Below are 12,648 nucleotides of genomic sequence, written 5' to 3'. Positions count from 1 at the left end.
TTTTTTTTTTGTCCTATGTTTTGCAGATCACAATAGCATCAGTTCCTTTTTCCAAGAGTCTGCTGTGCGGTTGCCTTTCGCAGTCCGCAGTGTACTGTTGTTTGCATTCCCCAGTCTACTGCCGTTTGCTGTCCCCGATCTACTGTTGTTCACAGTCCTGGTCTACTGCCGTTCTCAGTCTTGGGTCTACTGCTGTTTGCAGTCCGAGGTCTACTGCCGTTCACAGTCTCCAGTCTACTGTTGTTCGCAGTCTCCGGTCTACTGCCATTTGCAATCCCTGATTTACTGGCCTTTGCATTCCCCAGTCTATTGCTGTTCGCTGTCCCCGATCTACTGCCATTCGCAGTCCCCGGTCTACTGCCGTTCTCAGTCCCCGGTCTACTGTCGTTCGTAGTCCCTGGTGTACTGTAGTTCAGAGTCCTTGGTTTACTGCTGTTTGCAGTCCCTGATCTACTGTCGTTCGTAGTCCTTGGTCATGTCATTCGCAGTCTCTGGTCTACTGTCATTCGCAGTCCCTGGTCTACTGTCGTTTACAGTTCCCGGTCTACTGTGCTGCAGTGTTCCACTCCCCCTCCCACCAATAGCTCTGCAGCCACGTGGCTCCTGTTTGCTGGTCCATTGTGCTGGTGTTCTGCTTCCTTCAGCAAATGGGGCTGCCTAGGTGGTCCATAGTAAGCTCTCCTCTTCTCTCCCTGGCTGGATCACCTGCCTGCTCCACTATCTCGCCGGCTCGCCTCTTCTCTCTGCCGGTTGTTGCGCTGCCCTCAGTCAGCTCTCTGCCCCATAGCTGATTCTCCTCTCTCCTCCGCAGATCTTCTCCTTTTCTCTTCTCCAGTCTTTTTGATTTTTCTGACTTATCTTTCCCTCTCCCTCTCCTCCTACTGTTTTGTCTTAATTTAAGATAACTTAGTTCAATAGCAACTTCTCTCCCCATGATGTAACCATACTTCTTCTGTGGCCGCCTTGTGTTTGTTTGAAATGATTATTTTAGAAATCTGATTAAGATCATCTCTTTATTTCATCATTTTATAAATTATTTTTCATATATTATTTGATGAGATTGTGTGGAGTAGCATAAAATGAATAGGGTACTTCCAACTGCATAAGTGATGAAGATAAAATTTTGGTTTAAGGAAGGAAAGGCAATTTTTATCTGTTTCCTTTTTTCTCAAAAGGAAACTTTTTAGGCAGCAGTCAACTGGCAAACACAAAAATAATGAATTGAAAGCACTCATTTTACTTCTCCCTGGCCCATTCTGTGCTTTACAGAATGGTAAACATTCTGATAATATACCAAGACATGAATAGCTACAAATGAACCAAGAGTTGGAAGGAGGTAAAGTTAATTCAGCCCACACATTTGGTATCACTGTTATTATATTTTTTCATTCAATATTTTTAAAAATTATCTGTCAGTTCTGAAGTCCAATTTATATTGTGTTTTTTTTTTATCTTTCAGATTATGGCACAAATGCAAGGCTTCGGGAGAAAGTATATTAAAGCCTTTTTGAAAGGTTTTTTTGTTGCTGTTCCTGTGACTGTCACTTTCCTTGATAGAGTGGCTTGTATAGCGAGAGTAGAAGGGGCTTCAATGCAGGTAAAAAGGATCTTTTCTGCTGTGTTCATTTTTGGGTATGAAGGCCTGAATTAGAACTAAGAGGCAATCCAATTTAAAAGGCAAGATAAAAATGTAATTTTTGGTACTACAAAAATAAACTCTATATGGCAAAGGCCTTTCCTCATAAAGATGGCCATTTCTAATGTGTTTACCAAGGTAAATATTTTTTGCATTTGGAGAAATATAAAAGTACTTCAATTTTATTGAATATGTTTTTGAAACATGCCCCTCAGTATCTTTGAGTTGCATTCTAAATAAAGACATTTAAGGACAGTGTTACTGATAAATCAAGAGATGTATATAAATAAATGATTCAAGTGAGTGTTAGAAGATTTCACCGTCTTATATTTACACTGACCTTTTTTGACAAATGTGTATAATTTTTGATCAAAGGGATTTGTGATGGTTCTGGGAAATGTTGAAGAGAAATCTAGTGTAAGACTTGCATGGAAATAATGTGGCACTTTGCGTGAGTGTGAATTCTGGTTTGAAAGGACTGCATTATTTCCCTTGCCGCATGTATTACTGAATGTTACATAAGGGAGTCTTTATGGAAAAGGCCATTTGGAGCAGGTCAGTTGCACTGATATATTAAACTCTTTTTACGACCCTGTAATCCCTTAATTCAGGGTAGAGTTGGGGCGACTGGATGGAGTGTTTACTGGCTGGATGCCCTTCCTGACGCCATACAGAAGGAGTTTGCAGCAGATATTTTTTCTTTGCACTCTAGGAGAGAAGCATCTACCTAGGATTGAACCCTCAACCTTCCAAGTGGAAGATGAGTGTCTTCAGCACTAGGCCTCCATGCCACTCAATTGCACTCATACATTAAGGGGTTTTTTAAATAAATATTTTATTAGATTTTATGCAGGTAGGGAAAGGATAGGGTCAGTACGGGTATGGGAAGGGGTGGGAATAAGGGATTCGGGATAGGGTAAGGCAGTGGTGGCGAACCTATGGCACAGGTGCCAGAGGCGGCACTCAGAGCCCTCTCTGTGGGCACGTGCACCGTCGCCCCAGTCCTAGGCCTTCAGCTGGGTTTTATAAAACCTTTTCGCTTTAGGCCTCCGCTGCCATGTGCAAAAAAAAAAAGGTTCAATCAGTCAATTTCAACTTCTAGCGGGGAAAAAAAAGGTCTTGCAAAGTTGGAATTGATTGATTGAACTTTTTAGTTCCACCCAGTCTGCCGTTACCACCGCAGCCACACTCACCCAATGGGCCACACCCTTCCATTTGCCCACACCCAGCCAATGGGCCACACTCACCCGGCACCCGACAATGCATAAGTGGGTTTTGGGTTGCAGTTTGGGCACTCAGTCTCTAAAAGGTTCGCCATCACTGACCTAGATATAAAAAGACGTTAAGATTTATGTTTCAGAAACAGGTTTGTTGACAAAAAGCAATACAGAAATAACTTGCAAAATAAAAATACAATTTTTGGAGGGTTATCAATAACTTCAGATTCTTCAACTTGCTTATCATGGCTTGTTTTTGTTATGTCTAGAAAAAAGAAAATAATTCTAATATTTCTTAATAAAATTTTGAGAAGTTATTTTTACTGCCAATCTCAACTAACATTTGATTTGTTTTTTATATTGATGAGCTGTTTATGTAATAAATTGATGCTTCCAACCTCTTGCCATGGAATCATAATTTTTTTGTAACTACATCCATAATTTCTAATCGACATGAAGGTTGTGAAATGGAAATGTATAGTTCTTTTATGTAGAAGATGTCATTTTATGTAATAAATATAATTCTCCAGCATGATGGATGGAGAATCCACAAATGGGTTGTCTTAATCCTCCTGCTCAAATTAGACTAAGTCTGGAAAGTTGCCACGTCTCCTGCTGGGCTAGAGCACCCCAGTTTACGACTTAGTCTCTTGCTCAGCAGACGCGTAAAATTGTGTTCCTTTCCAGAATTAGCAGCAGGTCGTATTCTTCCCACTCATGGATTTTCCTCCTTCATTACTTATTTTGGACATAACTTGATTTAATCTGGCTTACTTTCCCTTTCAAATTGAACTGGTCAATTTCACCTTGTGCTGAAGGAAATTTCTACAGACTTCAGGGTTTCCCTGCAGACTGCAGTCTCCTGACCTTCGGGGACGGCTTGCCTCCACGCAAGCCTTCCGAGCCTCTCAAATTGCACCAGCTGTTTAATTGAAGTTGCGACTTCTCGCTGGAGCTGTCACAGCCTTATTTTGGCTTTTTCCCTCAACGCTTTCCCTCGTCGTCAGGCGATCTCTCATAGAGTCGTCTGTCTCCCTTTGGGCCGATTGCCTGATTCGGCAGCTTACAGCAGCGCCGAATTCCGCCGTTTGAGCCTTTCTCCAACCGGCCCTTTAGACTCAATGGCCAAGGACGTCACGGGAGGCATCCTTTCTGACGGGGCCCTGGCTATCTTCTGACTCTGCATTCAGGACTACATACGAATTTCTGGCCTGTACCCTTCTGTCAGTTTGGGCCCTTACTGCATTTCATCATCCTGCGGCCGTTGTGATTTCAATGGGGAGGGCAATATCGCCCCTGTGGGGTCTTATTGCCTGATCTTACACCCCCATCCCCCCACCCTAAGCAGTCAGGCCTGCACATACAGGGAGTTTTCCCCTGGGGGGGAGACCGAGTCAGGCGGTCATCTGTAGACCGTGCGGGCACTGTACCACCACGATTGGCCTCGCTGACAACAGCTAAGTCCTTGTCAGCCAATTATTGGAGTAGTAGTTGGAGCTACCTGGGTCCAGGCTTGGACACATGGTTTTCCCTTATAATTTATTCTGCTCCACGTTGCGGGATCCCTCCTGGCCTTCCATTGGGATATCCCACTGAAATGGCAGATAATTTGGTTCCTCAGTCTGCACAGGGCATTCCAGACTCCCCCGCCAGAAAGAAACACAGGTCTTCCACAATGGAAGTGGCGGAAAGGCTCAAGGCGAAGGCCAGGGCTCAGTCCAGTAAGAAGCCCGCGAAAGCAGCTGGGAAGGAGGCCAGTAGATGCCATCAGGCCTTGGAGAAGGAATTCTCCAAGGCACGAAAACTGACTCCAGGTGAGATAGACATTAACACTCCTGCTCCACCTGTGATGTCACTGTTCGAGCTGCAGCTAGCCCCCTCTAATCTAGCCCCACGTGCTTGGTCTCCTCAAAGGGAGATCATACAGATGGAATCCATTTTCCCTAGCCAGGGTCTGGAACCGCGGAGGGTTTCCCCTCCAGTCACGGTGCAATTGGGCGGAGTCCACTTTTACGGCCACCGCAGTGGGGCTCCGTCCCACTGAGGCACAGGCAGCGTGGCCTGATCAATTTCAGACAATGATGGCTCAGGCCTTCGCCCAGTTCATGGCCTCTTCCGCCTACCAGCGGCCCCGACAGGAACCCTCAGTTCCACTAAGGTCATTCCCTCAGACAGAGGCCCCTGCATTTTTTCATTCAGACTCCCCGATCAGATCCTCTCAGGACAAGGAATCAGACTCTGAAGACTTTGAGCCGTCGAGATTACTTCTGTCAGACAATGAGGAGGCTTCTTCTTGGGATCCGTCGCCGCTCACTGGATTGTTCGACCAGTCACTGTTTGGTTCGCTTCTTCTTAAGGCATGCACCTCAGCAAACATCACCCCGGAACAGGAGTCCCAGCCAGCTCCTTCTACCTCCCAGGACCCAAACCCATTGTACTCTGAATTGGTGGTCGCACAGAAACATATTCCCTGCCCGCCCATCTTTCGCAACACGGTCCAGAAGCAGTGGGCAAACCTGGGCTCTCTCCCCCCACCGGGTGTATCGGAGAAAAAGCTCTTTAATGTGGCTCCTTCCTTCTCTTCTTTACTAGAGGTTCCTCTAGTGGATCAATCGTTAAATTCTTTGTTCTCTAATCCTACCGTTCCAGGGGACATGGCCGAAGCTCTGAAAGCGGAGGATAGGAGATTTGAATCTGCCTTGCGCAGGTCCCATCAGGCTTCGGCGTGGTCGGTGAAGGCGTCTACATCCCTAGCCTTCTTTGCCCTGGCCTCCATCATATGGCTCCGCGAACTTCAGGATATGGTTCCCCCAGACCAGGTTCGCGCACATCAGAACCTGGGTAAGTTGGTGGCAACATCACAATACATGGCGGACGCTTCTCTTCACGCCACCAGGTATTCCTCAAGAGCCATAGCCGCAGATGTCTCTGCCGTAGGCTTCTCTGGCTCAAACAGTGGCGAGCGGACTTGAAGTCTAAGTGGTGTTTGGCTACCGCTCCTTACAGTGGAGGCCAGCTTTTCGGTGAGACCCTCAACCCTTATTTAGTAGAGGGTAAGGACAAACGCAAAGTCATGATACACATGAATAGGAGAGCGGATAGGCGGTCCCACCAATACTTTCGCAGACAGTCCTTTCGTTCGGCTTCCACTTGGGACTGGCCTCAAACCCCTCGTTCCTTTCCCCCGAGACCAGATCGTCCTCAGGACCATTCTGCACCCAGGGCCAGAACGCAATTCCAGGCCAAGCGGCCCTTTTGAGGTTCAGGAGGACGTCCTTTTAGAAGGACCAAGTGACTCCAGGGATGCTTCTCCCATAGGTGGCAGACTGTCCCTCTTCGCCAGCATATGGGAAGCCACCACCACAGACTCCTGGGTGTTAAACACCATCACTCACGGTCTAGCCCTGGAATTCTTGTCCAGCCCTCCAGAACATTTCCGGTCTTGTCCTACCCCCAAGAACGCAATCATAGCGGGTCTCATGTCAGAGGCCATTTCCCATTTGTTACAAATAAACGCCATAGAGCCAGTTCCGGAGGAACAGAGGGGACGGGGTTTTTATTCCAATCTTTTTGTAGTTCCAAAGTCTTCAGGCGGCTGGAGAGCAATATTGGATTTTAAAAAACTGAATTCCTACCTGACTTACAGGAAGTTCAAGATGCAAACGCTCCAGTCTATCCTAGCCAGCATCAGGAAGGGAGACTTCATGACATCCATAGACTTAACGGAGGCGTATTTGCATATTCCCATCCTCCCTGGACATCGCAAGTTCCTCAGATTTTGCCATGCCCGCCAGCATTTCCAATACAGAGCACTTCCATTCGGTCTCTCCTCGGCCCCTTGAGTATTCATGAAGGTCTTGGCAGTGCTGGCCGCCTACCTGAGACAAATTCTGATATGGGTCCAGTGTTACTTGGACGATATTCTGATTCAGTCTCCATCCTTCCAGTTGGCTCAATCGGACCTAGCCCTCACCATCAGGACCCTTCAGACCCACGGGTTTTCCGTAAATTTCCAGAAAAGTCAGATGGTCCCATCAACCCACCTCCTTCATTTGGGCGCGGTCATAGACACAAACATTTGTATGGTCTACCTGTCGCAAGACCGGCTAGAGAGTATATGGACCCTAGTTCATCGGGTCCGAAGGGAGAGGGTGGTCACCCTGGCAACGTTGTCACAGCTCTTGGGGAAGATGGTGTCCTGTATAGCAATTGTACCATGGGCACGACTTCATTCCAGGGATCTACAGTGGGTTTTGCTCCTGTTTCAGAGGATGGGCACCAGCTCTTCCAGCCAGAAGGTACGAGTTCCGCGCCAGGCGTTGAACTCCCTTCGGTGGTGGGTCTCCCCGGCAATGACAAAGGGCGCCCTGTTCAAGGAACCAGTCAGGCTTACTCTGACTACAGACGCCAGTTCGGCTGGGGAGCACATCTTCAGTCGGAGTTGGCTCAGGGTCGATGGTCCCAGGCAGACTTGAAACACAATATAAACTGGTTAGAGCTCAGGGCCATACATCTAGTCTTATGCCACTTCAGCAGCAGGGTGGTGGGGCAGCATGTCCTGGTGCTTACCGACAATGTTGCAGCGAAAGCTCATGTGAACAGACAAGGGGGGACCTGGTCCAGGCCTCTCATGGAGGAGGCTCAGTTGTTGGGTTCTTGGGCGGAGACCAATTTTTGTTCCATCAAGGAAGATCTCCGGAGAGGCGAATCAGCAGGCGGACTCCTTGAGCAGGTCAACAGTGGACCACTCTGAGTGGCGCCTGGACCCCGGCTTGTTCAGGGAGATCACGGTCAGGTTTGGTCGTCTGACATTAGACCTCTTTGCCTCTCCAACCAATTCCCAACTTCCAAGATTTTTTTCCAGGTTCCCATCTCCGAGAGCAGAAGGGACGGATGCCCTCCGCAGCCCCTGGCCCAGGGAGCTGTTATATGCCTTTCCTCCCCTTCCTCTGATTCCGGCGACAATCCGCAAGATTCTGCACAAATGGGCGAAGGTCATTCTAATTGCCCCACATTGGCCGAGACGTCCGTGGTTCGCCGACCTGGTGGAGCTTTCCATCTCCCTCCCCCATGGAGGATCCCTCCAGGTTGTATTGCCCTCAGCCAGGGAGTCCTTCAACATCCAAATCCTCAGTGGCTCCAACTAACCGCTTGGCACTTGAGCGACGGGCCCTGATCCAGAGCTCGTATTTGTCGAGGGTGATCACCATGATCCAGCAATCCAGGCGCCCCTCTACGAATAGAATTTACAATGCCACATGGGGGAACTTCTGTCTCTGGTGTTCAGGGCACAAGGTGCAACTCTTGGACATCACTATCCCGATAGTTCTAGAATATCTGATGGATGGGTTGGACAAAGGGTTATCACCGAATACCATCCGCAGACAGGTCTCGGCCCTATCCACGGTGCTCCTGTGTGACAATTCCGCCCCTTTGGCACACCACCCTATGGTGCGTTCCTTCTTAAAAGGGGCGACTAACGCCAAGCTGCCAGTGGTCCGTCGTTATCCCTCTTGGGATCTGCCCCGGGTCTTACAGGCCCTTACCTCATGTAGTAATCAGTGCTCAGTCATTGCAGGGTGCAAATATGGCTGACTGCTACGCAGCGTTTATTGCCTTATATACAGTTTTACAAGCAGCAAAAGTTTAACATGGCAATAGCATAGTAACAGCATTTCTATTGGTGAAACCCTTTACCAATGCTTAAGGATAGAAAGCCAGAGGCCCAAAACAGGGGGCAGTTGGCTGTAGCATCCTGTTGTAGTAGGCTAGCTGATATCAGGCAGGCAAGGTCATTGCATTAGTCTGGATAGTTTCCCACATTGCCATGGTAATGCAGAGAAAAAGAGATAAGGAGAGAGAGAAGGCACACAGGCGTCAGAAGGGCAGCGTTCTGCTCACGGCCTCCACCCAGCCCCCCCTCTTCATCTCACTCTTTTTTGTTTTGTTAGACGAAATATCGTCGTAAGAGGGGTTAATAAAAGGATTATAATCAGGAAAGGAGCATCCTTGCAGTTGTTTATACAGGGCCAAAACTTAACCCTGAGGCAATGTGGGAGAGAATTTGGAGTTAAAAGCTCTGATACATATATATTGCAAAAGGAAGGAATACATTGCACAAAACAGCACCCACCAACACATTCCCTCAAAATTTACACAACCCAAATGGTGACGCAGAAGCAAATAATCAATAGCAGCGCGATTTTGCAAAATAGCCTTTCTCAAATCTTGTAGTTCATGGTTGATTGCTGACATAGCTGAAGAAGTAGCATTAATTGTTTTTGCTAAATTACATGCAATAGCATTAATGTTGAGGTGGGCACAAATAGCAAGTCCTGGCACACCCACTAAAGACATAGTCAGTGCCACATATTCTGCCTTATTAAGTAACGTCTCAGAGTCACAAGTGCTGTCTAATGTGACCCCATGTCGAGAACGGTTCGAGTGAACTTGTTTGGAAAGCAAAACAGGAATCAGCCGGCTGAGGCAACACTGCACTTCACTAATATTAGCAGGAATATAATTAAAAGTTTCTTGACCACATGTAAAAAACCATCCTTGCAGTAGCCAAACATGTCCAAAATGAAAGGAAGTCTCTTCAAAAGCTGTGCAGTTTAAAACAGGTGTGATAATGCGATGACAGTGAGGTTTTTTACTTGAAGAAGTACAATCAACTATTTTTGCACATGTTATATTTGCAGGGATAGCTACCACCGGGGTGTGCAAAGCAATAGCATCAGGGGGTAGATAATAAGCAGTAACCCCCCATCTAGATATAGCCTTATAGTTAAAGTTCCCATTGAATAAAATTCTGCTCAAGCCAGTGAAGTTTTGAATTACTGCAGAAGGGGTGCAAACAGACTAAACATATAGAAAGCAAATTTTCATGTCATACATTTCAGATAAGCAAAAGATTATTTTGTATGATGTTAGCCAGCTGCACCCATAGATTTTGCTTCATTCATTGCTCAAATGATTGTTTGGGTGGGATGACAGTTGCTGTTGTCAAAGGGCAGATGTTAATAATCAGACACAAACAAATGATGGCTAAGGAATTTGCAGTTAAAACCGCAAAAATGGTAGCACACAGGTTCTCGGGAGTTTGCTCTACTTGTTGCTGTTGTAGCACTGCCTGTGCTTTGGCGTTCAAGTTCTTTACATCTCCCCATGTCACTGGCCGACTGGCATGTCGGGATCGGATTGGTTGCTGTGCCATCTGTAGAATCACCCTTGCCATTTCTGGGACCAACCATGCTTTGTCTAGTAATGCCCAATAATATACCAGTGGCGGAGGCAAGCTTGTTTTCTGTTGAAAGTGTCTCTGATAAGTGGTCGAATTTTGAATGGAAATATTCAATTGGTGTAATATAAATAATATTTTTTTTAATCTGTTGTGTTACCCATGACAAATTGGGTACTCTAGATCCGTCCTTTTTTGTTTGTGAAGGCAGTCCTTAAAGGACCGATTAGCACGTTCAACGATGGCTTGACCCGTGGAATTATAGGGAAGGCCATGAGTAAAAACAATATTCCAGATTGTGCAAACTTGCAAAAAGGCCACTGAAGAATAGGCTGGCCCATTATCAGTTTTTAAGGAAGAGGGCTTACCCAAGGCTGTAATAGCCGAAAAAAGATGGAAAACAACATGTGCAGCTGTTTCTCCTCATTGAGGCGTGGCCCAAATTGTTCCTGAATAGATATCAATAGATAAATGAATACATTTCCAGGAAGCCAAAAAGAGAACATGGGTAACATCCATTTGCCATAGTTGATTAGAGGCAAAACCATGGGGATTAGGAAGACATTAAAAAAAAATAGGCCCAGGAAGGGAGGAGTGACTGCGTATATGAAAAATAAAATATAAATGCTTTCAGTTTTGTAGCAGCTGCTTTCAAGGGAAAAACAAAGTCATAAGACTGGAGTCAATCCTGGGTGTGATGTAAGCACCTGGAAGATTAAAAATGGCACACATAATGAGAGTCAGAGAGTAAGTTAAAAGACTGTTGAGAAAAGGTGTGAAAAGCCAAGATAACAGCAGCTAATTCTGAGCATTGTGGTGAGGACTGTATTGCAGTGTAGGACACTTTTTAGATAACATCATGAGGATCCTTGTAAGCAATTGCTCCTCTCGTTCTCCCTCCATTGGAAAAGACAGTAGGACAGTGGTTCTCAACCTTTTTAATGCCGTGACCCCAACCGGTCGTAAGTCGAGGACTAAACCGGTCGTAAGTCGAGGACTAAACCGGTCGTAAGTCGAGGACTAAACCGGTCGTAAGTCAAGGACTACCCAACCGGTCGTAAGTCGAGGACTTTCCCTGCCCGGGAGCGCCGCGCATGCGTGGTTCTGCCCCCTGCGCCGGCCGAAGTGTAGCTGGCAAGCGGCAGAGACGGAGCAGGCCAACTACCAGCTGGCCCAGCCCAAGGGAGGTAAGGCACCCGCCGGAAAAGGGGAAAAAATGGCGGACAAAAAAAATGGCGGACAAAAAAATGGCGGACAGCCTTGCTTGGCGACCCCCATGAAATGGTCGATCGACCCCAAATGGGGTCCTGACCCACAGGTTGAGAACCACTGCAGTAGGAGCTTGTGGCAAGGGAGAAGGAGAAAGCAGTGGATGGACAGGAAAGAAAAAATCATTAAACAAGCAAGTCAAGGACCGTTAGGCAGATGATATGAAATACAGCCAATATAGTCAGTTAAAGCCCACTAAAGAGATACGTTTTTCTGAAAATAAAATTGAAAATCAGATTTTGGGATAGAAAAAACAAAATTAAATCAGTTCCATTTTGATGGCAAGCTCGTGTGCGTCCTAAGGTTATTATTTCAGCAACCACCTGGATAAAAAAATAAAACATTTTGGGATGGGGTGTGGGGTAAGTAAAGTCATTTAATACAATATATTTTTTGTACTTTTATCGCAGCTAATACTCCGGTAGGTAATTTACTAGTAGGAAAAATCAAAAGTGTTAACTAACATTTTTTATGTGGAATTCTGTCCACAAATTGAGTATTCTAGATGTCATTAATTTGTTCCACTGTGGCAAGTGCTGCAGATGGAACTACAATGAAATTTTCAGGTTGTTTTCCTTTGGTCAATAAATCAAATAATGGACTGAGCAAATTTGTAGGCAAAGAAAAATATGGGCAAACCCAAGATAGGATGCCTAACAATTGCTGTAAATTGACCAATGAATTGCTGCCCTTCTGAAGCATCTGAGCCATATTTTTCCACTGCTTGACGGCATTGAATACCATTGATGTAAGATCTGTACTGGAGCCCGATGTTCAAGATGTAAAGTATGCCCTATCTTAGCCTAAGCTTCCCGGCGCTCAGGATTCAAAGGGCAATGTTTCCCTACCTCGCCCACCAGCTTCCTTATGTCCGCATCAAGCGTTGCCACTCCTGACCTTTGTAGCAGGAATCTGAGCTCCTGTATATGTTTCTGCTGGTGCTGAGATAGCTTGCGACCTATACTTACCACTGAGGGGTCTCTGAAGACGAGAGTGCACTTAGGGGTCTATTCCAGACGATGGTATGTTGGCTGTCACTCCTTCCCCGGGGGGGTGTTCCCAAAAGATCACGTCGGGGGTCACCACCTGTAGTAATCAGTGCTCAGTCATTGCAGGGTGCAAATATGGCTGACTGCTACGCAGCGTTTATTGCCTTATATACAGTTTTACAAGCAGCAAAAGTTTAACATGGCAATAGCATAGTAACAGCATTTCTATTGGTGAAACCCTTTACCAATGCTTAAGGATAGAAAGCCAGAGGCCCAAAACAGGGGGCAGTTGGCTGT

At 46.3% G+C, this 12,648-nt stretch overlaps 1 protein-coding gene across 1 annotated transcript in view; it reads left to right on the top strand.

Moving 5' to 3' along the window:
- Window positions 1–1,462: 1,462 nt before the first annotated feature.
- The window catches only part of IMMP2L (inner mitochondrial membrane peptidase subunit 2), a 107,939-nt gene continuing 96,753 nt past the window's right edge, over window positions 1,463–12,648 (top strand). Inside the window, exon 1 of the mRNA XM_015814025.1 lies at window positions 1,463–1,597. Coding sequence (XP_015669511.1) covers window positions 1,463–1,597 — 135 coding nt within the window. The remainder of the gene's footprint in view (window positions 1,598–12,648) is intronic.

Source organism: Protobothrops mucrosquamatus, unplaced genomic scaffold, assembly GCF_001527695.2.
Source record: "Protobothrops mucrosquamatus isolate PMUCROS unplaced genomic scaffold, P.Mucros_1.0 scaffold_78, whole genome shotgun sequence".
NCBI lineage: Eukaryota > Metazoa > Chordata > Lepidosauria > Squamata > Viperidae > Protobothrops > Protobothrops mucrosquamatus.
This window is presented reverse-complemented; position numbering and strand designations above follow the sequence as displayed.